Here is a 21,925-nt window from a genome sequence, read left to right on the forward strand (position 1 = left end):
CACCCTAAACAAACCCCACAATTCCACTGTGCATTTCTCATTTACACACTGAACAAGCCCCACAATTCCACTGTGCATTTCTCATTTACACACTAAACAAGCCCCACAGTTCCACTGTGCATTTCTCCCTAACACACTGAACAAACCCCACAATTCCACTGTGCATTTCTCCCTAACAGCCCAAACAAGCCCCACAATTCCACTGTGAATATCTCATTTACACCCTAAACAAGCCCCACAATTCCACTGTGCATTTCTCCCTAACACCCCAAACAAGGCCCACAATTCCACTGTGCATTTCTCCATTACACCGCAAACAAGCCCCACAATTCCACTGTGCATTTCTCCATTACACCGTAAGCAAGCCCCACAATTCCACTGTGCATTTCTCCATTACACCCTGAACAAACCCCACAATTCCACTGTGCATTTCTCCATTACACCCTGAACAAGCCCCACAATTCCACTGTGCATTTCTCCCTAACACCCCAAACAAGGCCCACAATTCCACTGTGCATTTCTCCATTACACCCTGAACAAGCCCCACAATTTCACTGTGCATTTCTCCCTGAGCCATGCATCCCCACTGTTGCTCCCATTTTCCTGCCTGATTGCATGGAAATCCCTTTCCCGCAGGTACTCCCTTTCTCCGCTGTGTCTTAGCGTCTGTTTCTTCCCATCAGGCAAGACGCCTCTGTCCTCCATGTGTCCTGCTATAATACTCAAAGACAACTCGGTGATGATGGTGGTGGGGGCATCTGGAGGAACGAAGATCACTTCGGCAACTGCTCTGGTATGTACTGGGATCGAGAGGATTCCCAGCACCCTCTTTAGAACTGGAGGGGACAACAGTTGGGCAGACATTTTGGTGTGGAAATACCTTTTTGTGTGATTCATTCAGTGTTTTTTCTGTGGCCCAGGTAATAATGAACGCGCTGTGGTTTGGTTACAACCTGGAGCAAGCTGTGAATGCGCCCAGATTTCACAATCAACTCGACCCCAATATCACTGATGTTGAGGAGGCACTCGAGCAGGTTAGTGAAGTTGTGTTGGACATCTCTGGGTGTATCGGCTCCATGTCTGGCTGGGAGTTCTCCCAAGGTTCTGTGGTTCCAGTTAGGAAATTGATGATGGAGTCAGATACACAAGCTTTTGACAGTTTTCCTGAACTGTACTCTGTTTCACTAACTCAGGAATGTGTTCATGGCTACCACCAACCACTGGCAGGTAGAATTGTGATTAGCTGCCTCCTGTGGAAAGTGGCAATAATTAGCAAAGACAATCATCAGAGTCCATCCCTGCAAGCCTCAGGGACCCAGTGGAATGACTCCAATCCAACACTTTCTCTTGGTGTGTCCTGCTGGCGGATGGTTTTCTTCAGATCTCCCTCCCCACCCACCGCTCCTCCCTCTGTCCCTCCCTCCACCACTCCTCCCTTTGTCCCTCCTTCCCTTTCTCTCTCCACCCACCACTCCCTCCCTTTCTCCCTCCATCCACCACTCCTCCCTTTCTCTCTCCACCCAACACTCCCTTCCTTTCTCCTTCCATCCACCACTCCCTCCCTCCCTCCACCACTCCTCCCTTTGTCCCTCCCCACCCACCACTCCTCCCTCTGTCCCTCCCTCCACCACTCCCTCCCTTTCTCCCTCCATCCACCACTCCTCCCTTTCTCCCTCCATCCACCACTCCCTCCCTTTATCCTTCCATCCACCACACTGTCCCTCCATCCAACACTCCTCCCTTTGTCCCTCCCTCCCTTTCTCCCTCCACCCACCACTCCATCCCTTTCTCCCTCCCTCCACCCACCACTCCCTCCCTTTCTCCCTCCCTTCACCCACCACTCCCTCCCTTTCACCCTCCACCCACAACTCCCTCCCTTTCTCCCCCTCCAACACTCCCTCCACCCACCAATTCCTCCCTTTCTCCCTCCCTCCTCACACCACTCCCTCCCTTTGTCCCTCCCTCCCTCCAACACTCTCTCCCTTTCTCCCTCCCTCCACACACCACTCCCTCCACACACCACTCACTCCCTCCCCCCCGTCCCCCATAACTAGTGGTGTTCTGCAGGGGTGGGAGTTGGCACCTCATCTTTTCACATTACACGTCAATGATTTCAATGATGGAGTTGATTGCTTTGTGGCCAGATTTGCAGACGATACAAGGACAGGTGAGGGGCAGATGGTGTTGAAGAAGTGGGGAGCCTGCAGGAGGCCTTAGTCTCTGGATTCCCAATGGACCCGACCATTAACTGAGGGGTCTGTGGTCTCCAGGTTGGGCCCCCTGACTTGGACAGTTTAGGAGACTGGGCAAAGAAGTGGCAGATAGATGCAGTGTAGGGATGTATATGTCCCTGTGCTTGGGTAGAGGGTTAAAGGCATAGATTGTTGTGTAAATGTGGGGAGAATTTGGTGCAAAGGGACTTGGGAGTTCTCTTGCAGCATTCTGTACAGGTTAATTTGGAAGTTAAGTTGGTGGTGAGGAAGGCATATGCCCTGTTCGCATTCATTTCAAGAGGACTAGAGTAGAAGAGCAGGGATTTATAAAGACGTACAAAAAAATCTGGATGAACTCAACCCTGCCCCTCCATTCCCCTTCCTCCACATCTATCTCTCATCTAAGCCCATCCTTTCTACACTTTCTGTATTTGATCTTACCTGCTAACTACTAATTTCTGGAGTTATCCAAACTCTGTTCCTCCTAGAAATATACTTTGTTTCATTTATTGTTTCTCTTATTTCCTCTAATTCCAGTATATATTTCACTATTTATTTGGTAACTTACAGTACTTTGTCTTTGTACGGGACTGCTGCTGTGAAACACCTCGTATCATGTCACGTACACAAAGTCGGTGGTAATAAACCGGATAGCGTTTCTGTTTCTCTTCTTCACACAGACCTAGTCACTGTCGTCTGTCCACTGGGTCTCAGACAGAGCCTCTGACTTTTCCAATGTCTCCTAGTAGTGGTGGGGTGGAGATACGTCTCTACCAAAGAGGGTGTACGGTGCTCCTTCCCTCTGCTAGCCTGCAGGTAGCCCTTGGCAAAGTGCGGCATCTGCTTCGGCCACCGATCAGGGTCACGTGAAGCCAAGGGAACTTGTGATGGATGAGCAGTTGGTTCATCCCTCAAGTCCTGGTTATGGGACCACTGACACCAGGCAGACCGTCTCTGGAGAGTATCGATAAAGGCTGGGGGCACTTGTCTTGTAAAGCCCCTGCCCAGAAGAAGGCAAGGGCAAATCACATCTGTGGAAGAATTTGGCAAGGCCAATCATGGTCATGGAAAGACCATGGTCGTCCAGGTCATGTGACACGACATAATATGAACAGACATTCTCCGAATCAACGTTCCGGCTGTCCTTGGTCCAATTTGCACACGTAACGTGCTCAAATTCAGATCAGTTTACTGTTGCATTCACCAGAATGCCATGAAATTCCTTGTTTGCATGAAGTGCGCAGAGTGATACAGCGACAATAAACAGCTGCAAATTAGGAGAATGATGCAGACGACAGAGATGTAGACTGTACTTCAGTACAAAGACCAGACAAGAGGCTATAGTGGAATAACAGAGAGAGGTGGATTCACAGTCTAAGGAAGTTTACTGGAAACAAGATTTTTCACCTGAGTCCATTTTCATTCAGTTAACGTAGGTTGTATTTGCTTTAATAATCTGAACAACACAGTGGAATACAATATTCAATCAGTAAAACATGAGTAAATGAATGCCAAATGTTGACTTTTTCCTTCTGCAGGTGCTGTATGACCCACCAAGCTCCTCCTGCAGTTGATTTTTGTTTGCTCAGGAATCTTTCAGTGTCTTGTGTGTCGCTGATGATTTAGCACAAACGTAGAAAGGTCATTGGGAAAGCCAGCAGGATGTTGCCTTTGTAGTGGGGTGCGGTGGGGTGGGGGGGGGGAGGTTGAGTAAACCTGCTCTACTGCTTACCTATACAGTTTGGCCCCTGCACCAGTTTGATTCCTGAAATGAGACGGTCAAATATGACTGAGCCAAAGCTCACTGAAGGGTGGTCACACTTTGACTGGGAGCAGGATGTCCCCCGATGGGGCAGTTAGACCGTGGAGAGAACTTCAGAATGAGTCATCCCTTCCAGGTGGCGAGGAGGAGGAATTCCTTTTCCCAGAAGTGGTGAATCTTTGGAATTCCCTGCTCCAGGGAACTGTAGAGAACAGAGACAAAACAGCAGTGAGGTCACGGACTGCGTATGGATTACAGAGGAGGAGGCACTCGCTGGCTTGCTGACGGGGAACTTTGCTCAGAGTGCCGACGAGTTGTTAGTGGAATTGGTGGATGCAGGTCCAATTCCAGCGTTGAAGAGAAATTTAGCTAACTAGTTGGATGGAAGAGTATGGAGGGTTGTGGTCCCCATACAGGTTGACAGAGCTGGACAGGATAATGGTTCGGCATGGACTGGATGGGCCAAATGGCCTCTGTCTGTACTGCATTGCTCTTTGACTTTACGACAAATGTTGAAAGCACGAGGGAACTGGGGCTTTGGGAGATGCAGGGTTAAGGGGAAGGTTGGATCTGTAGTGATTGTACTGAATGGTGGTCCAGTTTTCAAAGGCCGGTCCTTGTGTCGTGTGTTTTCATGTATAAAACACAGGACAAACCCTGCTTCCTTTAAGAGATTTGTTGAACTGCACCATCAGTCAGACTACACAGCTTCATGGTCAGGCACCATTCAGTCATTCTCTCTTTCTCCATGGAGTAGGGTTTACCCACTGCAGCCAGATGCCTCTTCCCCGACTTTGTTCCGTGAGGCCTCGTCACCGTCTCCAACGGATCCAGTTCCCTCTTTGCTGTTTGTTGAAGAAAGGAAATGTAATGTGATGCTCCCGGTTAGAACCATTCAAGGACTCGCTCCCCTCACACAGTGTGAAGGAAATATCCCTTTCTTTTCAATCTTTTTATTATTGTTATTAAAATCAACAAAATACAATTGATACATGGATAATGGGATTACAGACATACACATTTCAACTGCACATGAAAGAATACATAAGCAATGATTACAGTGTAAATGAGTATTCCCAAATCATGGACGATACAATATATAAATAAAAAAGGCAAATATAGGTATATCATAATATATAATAAAAAAAACAGAAAAAAGGAAAAGAAAAAAATTATGCAAAAAACTAATCTAATAATCTAATAACTAATAAAGAAAAAAAACAAAAAATGAAAAAGAGAAAAAGAAAAAAAAAGGGCTGTTTATAATATCTCACAAGAATACAAAATCATCAGTGTCGTCAACGCAGATCCCTTCAACATATATCAAATCAAAACTGGAAAATCAAATAGGCTTGAAACAGGGTCATAAGAAAATATTGAATAAATGGTCTCCATATCTTTTCAAATTTAATAGAAGTATCGAATACACCACTTCTAATTTTTTCTAAATTTAAACATAACATAGTTTGAGAAAACCAATTAAATACAGTGGGAGGATTAATTTCCTTCCAATTCAACAATATAGTTCTTCTAGCCATCAGAGTTAGAAATACAATCATTTGACAGGCAGAAGAAGATAAATGAAGTGAGTCCATCATTGGTAAACCAAAAATTGTGGTAATAGGATGTGGTTGTAAATCAATGTTCAATACCGCAGAGATAATATCAAAAATATCTTTCCAATATTTTTCCAAAAGTGGACACGACCAGAACATATGAGTTAAAGATGCTATTTCAGATTGACATCTATCACAAATAGGATTTATATAGGAATAAAAATGAGCCAATTTATCCTTGGACATATGGGCCCTATGTACGACCTTAAACTGTATTAATGAGTGTTTGGCACATATAGATGATGTATTAACTAATTGAAGAATTCTATCCCAATTCTCAATAGGAATAATAAGATTAAGCTCTCTTTCCCACTCATTTTTTGTCTTATAAAGGGGCTCTGAACGTATCTTCATAATTATATTATGAAGTTTTGATATAAGCCCTAGAAGAAGTCGATCTGTTCATTCATAAATTTAATAAAGTCTGGATCCTGCAATAAGGTAGAGTCAAATCGCCATAGTCTAGCATTAGGAACTGTATCCATAAATTTAATAGAAAGTTTTAATGGAGCATGGTCAGAAATAGCTTTAATATCATAATCACAACCATTTACCGAAGGAATCAAACAAGAGTCAATAAAAAAATAATCAATTCTCGAATAAGAACGATAAACATGTGAGAAAAAAGAAAACTCCTTATCCTTAGGATGCTGAAATCTCCATTATCAGTCATTATCAGTCAAAAACTCCATTATCAGTCATGAAAGAGTTGATACAAGTGGCCGACTTATTGGGTAAAGTCTGAGTAGGTATAGATTTGTCCATCAAAGGATTTAAACAACAATTAAAATCACCACCCATTATCAACTTATATTCATTTAGATTAGGTAAAGAAGTAAATATGGACTTAAAAAATCAGGACAATCCACATTTGGAGCATAAACAATAACCATAGCAACCTTTTTATTACAAAGTAAACCCGTAATTAACAAAAATCTACCATTCGGATCCGAAAAGATATCATGTTGGACAAATGCAATAGAGGGGTCAATAAAAATTGAAACTCCCTTTACTTTGGCATTCGAATTCGAATGGTACTATTGATCCCGCCAAAACCTAAAAAAGCGATATTTGTCCTCCTTCCTCACATGAGTTTCTTGTACAAAAATAATATGAGCATTAAGTCTTTGGAATACTTTGAAAATCTTCTTTCGTTTAATCAGATGGTTTAAACCATTAGTATTCCAAGACACAAAATAATGGTCTGAGCCATATTTCTAAAATCAACCCTTTGGTATAAAAAGGGTTAACCAAATTGTAAACTCATGCACCCGGAAGAGGAACAAAAATAAAGAGCGGACCCGGAAGTGACGACATCGTAGACATATTTGTAGTTCAAAAACAGCCCAAATGAAAAAACTAAAACAAACTGGTAAAGGAAATATAGAGTTAGAAAAAAAGACCAGCCCCCACCCCCACAAGAAAGAGAAAAAAAAACAACAGCCAAAAATAGGCTGGGAGAAGGAAAAAATGAAACTAATTCTACCCCCATATCAGCGGAAGACCACTCCGTATATAAAGGATATATATAAAAAAATCCACCCGAACTTTAAAAATTATAATCACTATACTAAAACCAAACTTCTTAATATACTTGGTTGTTAAAAAAAAACAAAAAGAATATAATCACTAAAAACTTATAAATCAGGTTATAACCCAAACAAACCAAAAAATATTTAGACTGTGATAAGCGATGCATTGTCGGAAGAAGATGAAAGAAAAAAAAACGCCATCTTAAAAAAACACCAAAAATATTTTTCCAAAAAACCACCATCTTAGTAAAAAAAAATTCACCTTCGAAGGGTTAAAAATACACCTTCAAAGGAACAAAAATAATAGTCAGCAATATAGTATAATGGTTAGAGTGTATAAAACAAACTGACTAATATGACGAAAGAACACTTTAACTTGAATATAAAGTATAGAATGAAACCTACACCTATAGCCAGAAACAATATCTGGTTTGAGGAATCAAAAACCATCTTACACGATCAAAATCCCTCATTTATTAGGAATGAGAAACCGTAACAGTAGGGAAGTTCTCATTTAGAAAACTTCTCGCTTCAGATGTAGAAAGGAAAATACTCCGTGGTGCATTCGGCTGCGAGACTCTGAGCTTCGCAGGGTATAAGAGTGCAGGTTTTAGATTTTTCTCATAACATTCAGACATCAGAGGTTTAGAAAGAAACCTTACCTTCATTACTTCAGGACTAAAATCTTCTACTAAGCGGAAATTGTGATCCTGAAATTTAACCATTTCTACATGCCGGGCCACACGAATAAGTTGCTCTTTATCATGTACGTAATGAAACCGGAGAATTACAACCGAGGGTTTAGCTGAAGCACTCGGTGATCGACGCTTGATTCTATGAGTGCGATCAAGTAACGGGGGGCTATCCGGAAATACAGACAGGAACGCATCCTTTAAAAGTTGAGCAAAGTATTTCGAGGGGTCGCCTTGTTCTATGCCATCCGGGAGATGCGTAGGTTCTGTCTTCTGGACCGATTCCCAAAGTCGACGCTCTTGGCTTTAAGTGTTTCCACCAGTTTAGTGGTCAAAAGTAAATCCTGTTGCAATTTTTCAATTATCAAATCTCATTTCCGAGCGTCTTCTTGCACAGATGTGATAAGAACTTGCTGCTGGTTAATTACTGAATCCATCTTATCCATATAATCTTGAAAAGCCTTTATATCTTGTTTAAAAATTTGTTGTTGTTCATCAAATTTTTTATCCAAAACCTCCAATAACAGTTCATAAGTTAATTCAGTGCGTTGCGGATGAGCTTGCTTCTTTCCATTACCGTTCGGGTTCCGCCCAGGTTCTCGTCCTTTAGATCTAAGAGCCATTTCTGAGTACATATCTTCAAAAATTCACAATAAACTCTTAACGATAAGTCCAAAAAAAATAGCAAGAATCTTTTGGTGTAGGTAAAAATAAGTTGAGTAAGGGTGATCAAAGGTTAAAAAAAGTAAAGGTTATGGAGCGAATCTAAAACAGTACTCACTCCATGAGCGTGTCCCACACCTAGCAGATTTCCTGCTGAAGGTGGTCCTTCCATTTTGTAATGGACTCTCCCTCACACTGTCAGCTGTGACATTACAAACTGCTGAACATCAGGCTGATAGGGTTATCTGACACTACAACCATCAGCAGCATGGATAACTTCACTCACCACAACCCTGGGGTTGTCCACATCGGGAGGGGCAGGCTGTCAGTTTAAAGAGTTAGTTAGGAAGCCTGGGGACAGGGCTGACCAGGTGGTCATCACAGAAGTTGTGCCTGTGTCACGCGCCAGTCTAGGTAAGATGGAGGAGATTAGAAGATTTAATGCATGGCTCAGATCATGGTGCAGGCTAGGAGATATGGGTTTATGGGGCAGATGGACCCTGTACTGCTACAGGTTGCACTTCAACTGGAGGGGTACTAATGTAGTGAGAAGGTGTCTGCATCAGTTAGCTGAGGGCTGATTATACGAGAGAATGGCTGGGGCAGGAGAACGGGCCAGGCTCGACTGTTTATACGAGAGAATGGCTGGGGCAGGGGAACGGGCCAGGCTCGACTGTTTATACGAGAGAATGGCTGGGGCAGGGGAACGGGCCAGCTCGACTGTTTATACGAGAGAATGGCTGGGGCAGGGGAACGGGCCAGACTCGACTGTTTATACGAGAGAATGGCTGGAGCAGGGGAACGGGCCAGACTCGACTGTTTATACGAGAGAATGGCTGGGGCAGGGGAACGGGCCAGACTCGACTGTTTATACGAGAGAATGGCTGGGGCAGGGGAACGGGCCAGGCTCGACTGTTTATACGAGAGAATGGCTGGGGCAGGGGAACGGGCCAGACTCGACTGTTTATACGAGAGAATGGCTGGAGCAGGGGAACGGGCCAGACTCGACTGTTTATACGAGAGAATGGCTGGGGCAGGGGAACGGGCCAGGCTCGACTGTTTATACGAGAGAATGGCTGGGGCAGGGGTACGGGCCAGGCTCGACTGTTTATACGAGAGAATGGCTGGGGCAGGGGAACGGGCCAGACTCGACTGTTTATACGAGAGAATGGCTGGGGCAGGGGAACGGGCCAGACTCGACTGTTTATACGAGAGAATGGCTGGGGCAGGGGAACGGGCCAGGCTCGACTGTTTATACGAGAGAATGGCTGGGGCAGGGGAACGGGCCAGGCTCGACTGTTTATACGAGAGAATGGCTGGGGCAGGGGAACGGGCCAGGCTCGACTGTTTATACGAGAGAATGGCTGGGGCAGGGGAACGGGCCAGGCTCGACTGTTTATACGAGAGAATGGCTGGGGCAGGGGAACGGGCCAGGCTCGACTGTTTGTACGAGAGAATGGCTGGGGCAGGGGAACGGGCCAGCTCGACTGTTTGTACGAGAGAATGGCTGGGGCAGGGGAACGGGCCAGGCTCGACTGTTTATACGAGAGAATGGCTGGGGCAGGGGAACGGGCCAGGCTCGACTGTTTATACGAGAGAATGGCTGGGGCAGGGGAACGGGCCAGACTCGACTGTTTATACGAGAGAATGGCTGGGGCAGGGGAACGGGCCAGGCTCGACTGTTTATACGAGAGAATGGCTGGGGCAGGGGAACGGGCCAGGCTCGACTGTTTATACGAGAGAATGGCTGGGGCAGGGGAACGGGCCAGGCTCGACTGTTTATACGAGAGAATGGCTGGGGCAGGGGAACGGGCCAGGCTCGACTGTTTATACGAGAGAATGGCTGGGGCAGGGGAACGGGCCAGGCTCGACTGTTTATACGAGAGAATGGCTGGGGCAGGGGAACGGGCCAGGCTCGACTGTTTGTACGAGAGAATGGCTGGGGCAGGGGAACGGGCCAGCTCGACTGTTTATACGAGAGAATGGCTGGGGCAGGGGAACGGGCCAGGCTCGACTGTTTATACGAGAGAATGGCTGGGGCAGGGGAACGGGCCAGACTCGACTGTTTATACGAGAGAATGGCTGGGGCAGGGGAACGGGCCAGACTCGACTGTTTATACGAGAGAATGGCTGGGGCAGGGGAACGGGCCAGGCTCGACTGTTTATACGAGAGAATGGCTGGGGCAGGGGAACGGGCCAGGCTCGACTGTTTATACGAGAGAATGGCTGGGGCAGGGGAACGGGCCAGGCTCGACTGTTTATACGAGAGAATGGCTGGGGCAGGGGAACGGGCCAGGCTCGACTGTTTATACGAGAGAATGGCTGGGGCAGGGGAACGGGCCAGGCTCGACTGTTTGTACGAGAGAATGGCTGGGGCAGGGGAACGGGCCAGCTCGACTGTTTATACGAGAGAATGGCTGGGGCAGGGGAACGGGCCAGGCTCGACTGTTTATACGAGAGAATGGCTGGGGCAGGGGAACGGGCCAGACTCGACTGTTTATACGAGAGAATGGCTGGGGCAGGGGAACGGGCCAGACTCGACTGTTTATACGAGAGAATGGCTGGGGCAGGGGAACGGGCCAGGCTCGACTGTTTATACGAGAGAATGGCTGGGGCAGGGGAACGGGCCAGTCTCGACTGTTTATACGAGAGAATGGCTGGGGCAGGGGAACGGGCCAGGCTCGACTGTTTATACGAGAGAATGGCTGGGGCAGGGGAACGGGCCAGGCTCGACTGTTTATACGAGAGAATGGCTGGGGCAGGGGAACGGGCCAGACTCGACTGTTTATACGAGAGAATGGCTGGGGCAGGGGAACGGGCCAGACTCGACTGTTTATACGAGAGAATGGCTGGGGCAGGGGAACGGGCCAGGCTCGACTGTTTATACGAGAGAATGGCTGGGGCAGGGGAACGGGCCAGGCTCGACTGTTTATACGAGAGAATGGCTGGGGCAGGGGAACGGGCCAGGCTCGACTGTTTATACGAGAGAATGGCTGGGGCAGGGGAACGGGCCAGGCTCGACTGTTTATACGAGAGAATGGCTGGGGCAGGGGAACGGGCCAGGCTCGACTGTTTGTACGAGAGAATGGCTGGGGCAGGGGAACGGGCCAGCTCGACTGTTTATACGAGAGAATGGCTGGGGCAGGGGAACGGGCCAGGCTCGACTGTTTATACGAGAGAATGGCTGGGGCAGGGGAACGGGCCAGACTCGCCTGTTTATACGAGAGAATGGCTGGGGCAGGGGAACGGGCCAGACTCGACTGTTTATACGAGAGAATGGCTGGGGCAGGGGAACGGGCCAGACTCGACTGTTTATACGAGAGAATGGCTGGGGCAGGGGAACGGGCCAGACTCGACTGTTTATACGAGAGAATGGCTGGGGCAGGGGAACGGGCCAGACTCGACTGTTTATACGAGAGAATGGCTGGGGCAGGGGAACGGGCCAGGCTCGACTGTTTATACGAGAGAATGGCTGGGGCAGGGGAACGGGCCAGGCTCAACTGTTTAAACACCACAGTGGAGAGTAACATATTAGGGCATATACCGATTATAGGCTTCAGAAATATAAAAATGGGTCAGAATAGGATGAGAAACATCAGTAATAGGCTAAGGATGGCCTGTATAAATGCACAAGTATTAAGAATAAAGTAAGCAAGCTGGGCTAATATGCATGTGCGTATAAGTATGAGCAATAACAGAAATCTGGCTGACCTCAAGGTTATTGAAGAATGTACTATACATCGAGAGAAGTTAAACGTGAGGCTGCTTATGACAGGAGATGCATCAAGACAGTGGAGACATCTGGGCGAGAATTGAAAGCTGTGGGATAAGGAAACACATTTGGCGGACATTATAGACCCCTAATGCAGTTCGTGATTTTAATAAACAACTCTATCAGAATATAGAAAAGCATGTTCTGAGGCTGATGTTATTGATCTGGGAGACTTTAATTTCCCAAATATTGATTGGGTGAACCCAATGACTAATGGGTTACAGGAAAGTGAATTTATTGAGTAATTGAATGATCGATTTTTGACCCAGTAGGTAAATGCATGACCAAGAGGGGAGGCCTGTCTGGATTTGATATTCTGTAACAATCAGGATAGAATTTTGAGTACAGAATTTGTTGAGCCTTTAGGAATAACTGATCATAACACTGTTGATCTCAAAGTTTTTTGGGAGAGTATATCGGTAAAAACCAAAGCCATTTAATTGAATTTCAGAAAGGCAAAGTTTATGCAGATGTGACAAAGACTTCAGAAGGTAAAACTGGAAGGATTTGTTTGATGTAGAGTCAGCTGAGGAACAATGGGGACATCGATAGGATACAAAACTGGGCTGAGAAGTGGCAGATGGAGTTCAACACAGATAAGTGTGAGGTGGTTCATTTTGGTAGGTCAAATATGATGGCAGAATATTGTATTAATGTTAAGACTCTTGGCAATGTGGAGGATCAGAGAGATCTTGGGGTCAAAGTCCATAGGACACTCAAAGCTGCTGTGCAGGTTGACTCTGTGGTTAAGAAATCTTACAGTGCATTGGCCTTCAACAACCATGCGATTGAGTTTAAGGGCTGAGAGGTAATGTTACAGCTATATGGGACACTGGTCAGACCCCACTTGGAGTACTGTGCTCAGTTCTGATCACCTCACTACAGGAAGGATGTGGAAACCATAGAAAGGGTGCAGAGGAGATTTACAAGGATGTTGCCTGGATTGGGGAGCATGCCTTAGAGAATCGGTTGAGTGAACTCGGCCTTTTTTCCTTGGAGCGACAGGGGATGAGAGGTGACCTGATAGAGGTGTACAAAATGAAGAGAGGCATTGATCGTGTGGATAGTCAGAGGCTTTTTCCCAGGGCTGAAATGGCTAACACAAGAGGACACAGGTTTAAGGTGCTTGGGAGCAGGTACAGAGGAGATGTCAGGGGCAAGTTTTTTTACACAGAGAGTGGTGAGTGTGTGGAATGGCTGCTGGCGGCAATGGTGGAGGCGGATATAGACAATAGACAATAGGTGCAGAAGTAGACCATTCGGCCCTTCGAGCCTGCACCACCATTTTGAGATCATGGCTGATCATCTACTATCAATACCCAGTTCCTGCCTTGTCCCCATATCCCTTGATTCCCCTATCCATAAGATACCTATCTAGCTCCTTCTTGAAAGCATCCAGAGAATTGGCCTCCACTGCCTTCCGAGGCAGTGCATTCCACACCCCCACAACTCTCTGGGAGAAGAAGTTTTTCCTTAACTCTGTCCTTATTCTTAAACCATGCCCTCTGGTACTGGACTCTCCCAGCATCTGGAACATATTTCCTGCCTCTATCTTGTCCAATCCCTTAATAATCTTATATGTTTCAATCAGATCCCCTCTCAATCTCCTTAATTCCAGCGTGTACAAGCCCAGTCTCTCTAACCTCTCTGCGTAAGACAGTCCGGACGTCCCAGGAATTAACCTTGTGAATCTACGCTGCACTTCCTCTACAGCCAGGGTGTCCTTCCTTAACCCTGGAGACCAAAACTGTACACAATATTCCAGGTGTGGTCTCACCAGGGCTCTGTACAAATGCAAGAGGATTTCCTTGCTCTTGTACTCAATTCCCTTTGTAATAAAGGCCAACATTCTATTAGACTTCTTCACTGCCTGCTGCACTTGCTCATTCACCTTCAGTGACTGATGAACAAGGACTCCTAGATCTCTTTGTATTTCTCCCTTACCTAACTCTGCACCGTTCAGATAATAATCTGCCTTCCTGTTCTTACTCCCAAAGTGGATAACCTCACACTTATTCACATTAAACATCATCTGCCAAGTATCTGCCCACTCACCCAGCCTATCCAAGTCACCCTGAATTCTCCTAACATCCTCATCACATGTCACACTGCCACCCAGCTTAGTATCATCAGCAAACTTGCTGATGTTATTCTCAATGCCTTCATCACGTAAACAGCTGTGGTCCCAATACCGAGCCCTGTGGCACCCCACTAGTCACCACCTGCCATTCCGAGAAACACCCATTCACCGCTACCCTTTGCTTTCTATCTGCCAACCAGTTTTCTATCCATGTCAATGTCTTCCCCCCAATGCCATGAGCTCTGATTTTACCCACCAATCTCCTATGTGGGACCTTATCAAATGCCTTCTGAAAATAAGGTACACTACATTCACTGGATCTCCCTTGTCTAACTTCCTGGTTACATCCTTGAAAAACTCCAATAGATTAGTCAAGCATGATTTGCCCTTGGTAAATCCATGCTGGCTCGGCCCAATCCTATCACTGCTATCTAGATATGCCACTATTTCATCTTTAATAATGGACTCTAGCATCTTCCCCACTACTGATGTTAGGCTGACAGGACGATAGTTCTCTGTTTTCTCCCTCCCTCTTAAAAAGTGGGATAACATTAGCCATTCTCCAATCCTCAGGAACTGATCCTGAATCTAAGGAACATTGGAAAATGATTACCAATGCATCTGCAATTTCCAGGGCCACCTCCTTTAGTACCCTAGGATGCAGACCATCTGGACCTGGGGATTTGTCAGCCTTCAGTCCCATCAGTCTACTCATCACCGTTTCCTTCCTAATGTCAATCTGTTTCATTTCCTCTGTTACCCTATGTCCTTGGCACATCCATACATCTGGGAGATTGCTTGTGTCTTCCCTAGTGAAGACAGATCTAAAGTACTTATTAAATTCTTCTGCCATTTCTCTGTTTCCCATAACAATTTCACCCAATTCATTCTTCAAGGGCCCAACATTGTTCTTAACTATCTTCTTTCTCTTCACATACCTAAAAAAGCTTTTGCTATCCTGCTTTATATTCCTGGCTAGCTTGCGTTCGTACCTCATTTTTTTCTCCCCATATTGCCTTTTTAGTTAAGTTCTGTTGTTCCTTAAAAATTTCCCAATCATCTGTCCTCCCACTCACCTTAGCTCTGTCATACTTCTTTTTTTTTAATGCTATGCAATCTCTGAGTTCCTTTGTCAACCACTATGGCCCCTTTCCCCCCTTTGAATCCTTCCTTCTCCGTGTCCTCTTGTACTGAGCAGTGGTGCCCTGGGGAAGAGGCGTTGGCTGTCCACTCTATCTATTCCTCTTAATATGTTGTACACCTCTATCATATCTCCTCTCATCCTCCAAAGAGTAAAGCCCTAGCTCCCTTAATCTCTGATCATAATACATACTCTTTAAACTAGGCAGTATCATTGTAAATCTCCTCTGTACCCTTTCCAATGCTTCCACAACCTTCCTGTAGTGAGGCAACCAGAACTGGACACAGTACTCCAAGTGTGGCCTAACCAGAGTTTTATAGAGCTGCGTCATTCATTACCCTGCGACTCAAACTCTATCCCTCGACTTATGAAAGCTAACACCCCATAGTCTTTCTTATCTACCCTATCTACCTGTGAGGCAACTTTGTGACATGTACCCTCAGATCCCTCTGCTCCTCTACGCTACCAAGTATCCTGCCATTTACTTTGTACTCTGCCTTAGAGTTTGTCCTTCCAAAGTGTACCACCTCACACTTCTCCAGGTTGAACTCCATCTGCCACTTCTCAGCCCACTTCTGCATCCTATCAATGTCTCTCTGCAACCTTCGACAATCCTCAACATTATCCACAACACCACCAACCTTTGTGTCGTCTGCAAACTTGCCAACCCACCCTTCTACCCCCACATCCAGGTCGTTAATAAAAATCACCTTGCTGATTGGTGGAGCATCATGCTTCAACTGGGCTGCTGGAGAAAAGCAAGCCTCCAGGATGAGTTGAGTGTAATTTGCACAAGTACACGTGTGCACAGATGCAGGGAAAAGCTTGCTGCAGCATCACAGCATGTAGCATCCGATACTGGTGGTGTGTTGTGCTGACTCTGCAGCTTCCCGCCTCCCTGTGCTTCCAAATCGTCACACCAGAACTTGATGCAACCAGGATATTTGTATCAGCGACAAGCCAAACCTTTCTAATCTCCTGAGAAAGGTGCAGGGACATTTTTCTTGCCATTGCCTGTATGTGCTGGGCCCAAGACAGGTCACTTGATATGTTAATCGCCAAGAGTTTAAAGCTCCACTGCCACCGCCCGATGTAAGCTGACAGCCCTTCACCCTCCTTCCCCTTCCTGGAGTCCGCAGTGGCTCTTCAGTCTTGCTGATATTGAGTGGGAGGTTGTTGTTGCATCACTGAACCAGACGTCCTACATTCCCACCTGCGATCGGTCCAACAATAGAAGAACCAGTGGTGACTCTGGAACTGTGCTTAGCCACACTATCGCGTGTGCACTGGCCGTACAGCCACGACTGTGCTGATGGTCAGCGAGGAGCAGATCGCTTTACCAAACCTTACTGACATTTGCTGATGAGGAACTTGAAGATCCAGTTGCTGAGGAGTTCTGGAAGATTAGTGACGAGATTTCCGCCAACACTGACACTACACATGAAGATTCATGATTTGTGCTGGCGAGACAAAAGCTAGGCCCCGACACTACACTGGGCACCTGAAAACCACAGAAAAAGGAGCAAAACTTCCTGATGCCTGTTTACACGGCAAGAGTACATTAGCTGGGACTGACCAACAAAGTGAAGCTGTTAGCCTCACCCCCCCCCCCAACATCCCAACACAATGAAGCCAGTGGTCTCACCCCCCCAACATCCCAACACAATGAAGCCGGTGGTCCCCCCCCCAACATCCTAACACAATGAAGCCAGTGGTCTCACCCCCCCCCAACATCCCAACACAATGAAGCCGGTGGTCTCACTCCCCCAACATCCCAACACAATGAAGCCAGTGGTCTCACTCCCCCAACATCCCAACACAATGAAGCCGGTGGTCTCACCCCCCCAACATCCCAACACAATGAAGCCGGTGGTCCCCCCCCCAACATCCGAACACAATGAAGCCAGTGGTCTCACCCCCCCAACATCCCAACATAATGAAGCCAGTGGTCTCACTCCCCCAACATCCCAACACAATGAAGCCGGTGGTCTCACCCCCCCAACATCCCAACACAATGAAGCCGGTGGTCCCACCCACACAGACATCCCAACACAATGAAGCCAGTGGTCTCACTCCCCCAACATCGCAACACAAAGAAGCCAGTGGTCTCACCCCCCCCCCCAACATTCCAACACAATGAAGCCAGTGGTCTCACCCCCCCAACATCCCAACACAATGAAGCCGGTGGTCCCATCCACACTGACATCCCAACACAATGAAGCCAGTGGTCTCACTCCCCCAACATCCCAACACAATGAAGCCAGTGGTCTCACCCCCCCAAACATCCCAACACAATGAAGCCAGTGGTCTCACCCCTCCAACATCCCAACACAATGAAGCCAGTGGTCTCACCCCCCCCCAACATCCCAACACAATGAAGCCAGTGGTCTCACCCCCCCCAACATCCCAACACAATGAAGCCAGTGGTCCCACCCACACTGACATCCCAACACAATGAAGCCAGTGGTCTCACCCCCCCCAACATCCCAACACAATGAAGCCAGTGGTCTCACCCCCCCCCCCAACATCCCAACACAATGAAACCGGTGGTCTCACCCCCCCAACATCCCAACACAATGAAGCCGGTGGTCTCACCCCCCCCAACATCCCAACATAATGAAGCCAGTGGTCTCAACCCCCAACATCCCAACACAATGAAGCCAGTGGTCTCACCCACACAGACATCCCAACACAATGAAGCCAGTGGTCTCACCCCCCCAACATCCCAACACTATGAAGCCAGTGGTCTCACCTCCCCCAACATCCCAACACAATGAAGCCAGTGGTCTGACCCCCCCAACATCCCAACACAATGAAGCCAGTGGTCACACCCCCCAACATCCCAACACAATGAAGCCAGTGGTCTCACCCACACTGACATCCCAACACAATGAAGCCAGTGGTCTCACCCCCCCAACATCCCAACACAATGAAGCCAGTGGTTTCACCCCCCAACATCCCAACACAATGAAGCTGGTGGTCTCACCCCCCCCAACATCCCAACACAATGAAGCCAGTGGTCTCACCCTCCCAACATCCCAACACAATGAAGCCGGTGGTCTCACCCCCCCAACATCCCAACACAATGAAGCCAGTGGTCCCAACCACACTGACATCCCAACACAATGAAGCCAGTGGTCTCACCCCCCCAACATCCCAACACAATGAAGCCAGTGGTCTCACCCCCCCCCAACATCCCAACACAATGAAGCCAGTGGTCTCACCCCCCCCAACATCCCAACACAATGAAGCCAGTGGTCCCACCCACACTGACATCACAACACAATGAAGCCGGTGGTCTCACCCCCCCAACATCCCAACACAATGAAGCCGGTGGTCCCACCCACACTGACATCCCAACACAATGAAGCCAGTGGTCTCACCCCCCCCAACATCCCAACACAATGAAGCCAGTGGTCTCACCCCCCCCCAACATCCCAACACAATGAAGCCGGTGGTCTCACCCCCCCAACATCCCAACACAATGAAGCCGGTGGTCTCACCCCCCCCCAACATCCCAACATAATGAAGCCAGTGGTCTCAACCCCCAACATCCCAACACAATGAAGCCAGTGGTCTCACCCACACAGACATCCCAACACAATGAAGCCAGTGGTCTGACCCCCCCAACATCCCAACACAATGAAGCCAGTGGTCTGACCCCCCCAACATCCCAACACAATGAAGCCAGTGGTCTCACCCCCCAACATCCCAACACAATGAAGCCAGTGGTCTCACCCTCCCAATATCCCAACACAATGAAGCCGGTGGTCTCACCCCCCCAACATCCCAACACAATGAAGCCTGTGGTCCCACCCACAATGACATCCCAACACAATGAAGCCAGTGGTCCCAACCACACTGACATCCCAACACAATGAAGCCGGTGGTCTCACCCCCCCAACATCCCAACACAATGAAGCCGGTGGTCCCACCCACACTGACATCCCAACACAATGAAGCCAGTGGTCTCACCCCACCCAACATCCCAACACAATGAAGCCAGTGGTCTCACCCCCCCAACATCCCAACACAATGAAGCCAGTGGTCTCACCCCCCCCAACATCCCAACACAATGAAGCCAGTGGTCTCATCCCCCCCCAACATCCCAACACAATGAAGCCGGTGGTCTCACCCCCCCAACATCCCAACACAATGAAGCCGGTGGTCTCACCCCCCCCAACATCCCAACATAATGAAGCCAGTGGTCTCAACCCCCAACATCCCAACACAATGAAGCCAGTGGTCTCACCCACACAGACATCCCAACACAATGAAGCCAGTGGTCTCACCCCCCCAACATCCCAACACTATGAAGCCAGTGGTCTCACCCTCCCAATATCCCAACACAATGAAGCCGGTGGTCTCACCCCCCCAACATCCCAACACAATGAAGCCTGTGGTCCCACCCACACTGACATCCCAACACAATGAAGCCAGTGGTCCCAACCACACTGACATCCCAACACAATGAAGCCAGTGGTCTCACCCCCCCAACATCCCAACACAATGAAGCCAGTGGTCTCACCCCCCCCCCAACATCCCAACACAATGAAGCCGGTGGTCTCACCCCCCCAACATCCCAACACAATGAAGCCAGTGGTCTCACCCCCCCCAACATCCCAACACAATGAAGCCAGTGGTCTCACCCCCCCCAACATCCCAACACAATGAAGCCAGTGGTCCCACCCACACTGACATCCCAACACAATGAAGCCGGTGGTCTCACCCCCCCAACATCCCAACACAATGAAGCCGGTGGTCCCACCCACACTGACATCCCAACACAATGAAGCCAGTGGTCTCACCCCACCCAACATCCCAACACAATGAAGCCAGTGGTCTCACCCCCCCAACATCCCAACACAATGAAGCCAGTGGTCTCACCCCCCCCAACATCCCAACACAATGAAGCCAGTGGTCTCATCCCCCCCCAACATCCCAACACAATGAAGCCGGTGGTCTCACCCCCCCAACATCCCAACACAATGAAGCCGGTGGTCTCACCCCCCCCAACATCCCAACATAATGAAGCCAGTGGTCTCAACCCCCAACATCCCAACACAATGAAGCCAGTGGTCTCACCCACACAGACATCCCAACACAATGAAGCCAGTGGTCTCACCCCCCCAACATCCCAACACTATGAAGCCAGTGGTCTCACCTCCCCCAACATCCCAACACAATGAAGCCAGTGGTCTGACCCCCCCAACATCCCAACACAATGAAGCCAGTGGTCTCACCCCCCCAACATCCCAACACAATGAAGCCAGTGGTCTCACCCACACTGACATCCCAACACAATGAAGCCAGTGGTCTCACCCCCCCAACATCCCAACACAATGAAGCCAGTGGTTTCACCCCCCAACATCCCAACACAATGAAGCTGGTGGTCTCACCCCCCCCAACATCCCAACACAATGATGCCAGTGGTCTCACCCTCCCAACATCCCAACACAATGAAGCCGGTGGTCTCACCCCCCCAACATCCCAACACAATGAAGCCTGTGGTCCCACCCACACTGACATCCCAACACAATGAAGCCAGTGGTCCCAACCACACTGACATCCCAACACAATGAAGCCAGTGGTCTCACCCCCCCAACATCCCAACACAATGAAGCCAGTGGTCTCACCCCCCCCCCCAACATCCCAACACAATGAAGCCGGTGGTCTCACCCCCCCAACTTCCCAACACAATGAAGCCGGTGGTCCCACCCACACAGACATCCCAACACAATGAAGCCAGTGGTCTCACTCCCCCAACATCCCAACACAAAGAAGCCAGTGGTCTCACCCCCCCCAACATTCCAACACAATGAAGCCAGTGGTCTCACCCCCCCAACATCCCAACACAATGAAGCCGGTGGTCCCATCCACACTGACATCCCAACACAATGAAGCCAGTGGTCTCACTCCCCCAACATCCCAACACAATGAAGCCAGTGGTCTCACCCCCCCAAACATCCCAACACAATGAAGCCAGTGGTCTCACCCCTGCAACATCGCAACACAATGAAGCCAGTGGTCTCACCCCCCCCAACATCCCAACACAATGAAGCCAGTGGTCCCACCCACACTGACATCCCAACACAATGAAGCCGGTGGTCTCACCCCCCCAACATCCCAACACAATGAAGCCGGTGGTCCCACCCACACTGACATCCCAACACAATGAAGCCAGTGGTCTCACCCCCCCAACATCCCAACACAATGAAGCCAGTGGTCTCACCCCCCCCCAACATCCCAACACAATGAAGCCGGTGGTCCCACCCACACTGACATCCCAACACAATGAAGCCAGTGGTCTCACCCCCCCAACATCCCAACACAATGAAGCCAGTGGTCTCACCCCCCCCCCCAACATCCCAACACAATGAAGCCGGTGGTCTCACCCCCCCAACATCCCAACACAATGAAGCCGGTGGTCCCACCCACACAGACATCCCAACAC

The 21,925-nt window shown here is 48.5% G+C and overlaps 1 protein-coding gene across 2 annotated transcripts in view; it reads left to right on the forward strand.

Annotated features, from left to right (window-relative positions):
• Positions 1–21,925, forward strand: part of LOC132401263 (glutathione hydrolase 1 proenzyme-like) — a 572,601-nt gene that overhangs the window by 541,227 nt on the left and 9,449 nt on the right. For both annotated transcript variants that reach the window (XM_059983295.1, XM_059983294.1), the window contains 2 exons: positions 684–793; positions 921–1,034. In XM_059983295.1, coding sequence (XP_059839278.1) covers positions 684–793; positions 921–1,034 — 224 coding nt within the window. The remainder of the gene's footprint in view (positions 1–683; positions 794–920; positions 1,035–21,925) is intronic.

The sequence above is a fragment of the Hypanus sabinus genome, chromosome 10 (assembly GCF_030144855.1).
Source record: "Hypanus sabinus isolate sHypSab1 chromosome 10, sHypSab1.hap1, whole genome shotgun sequence".
Lineage (NCBI taxonomy): Eukaryota > Metazoa > Chordata > Chondrichthyes > Myliobatiformes > Dasyatidae > Hypanus > Hypanus sabinus.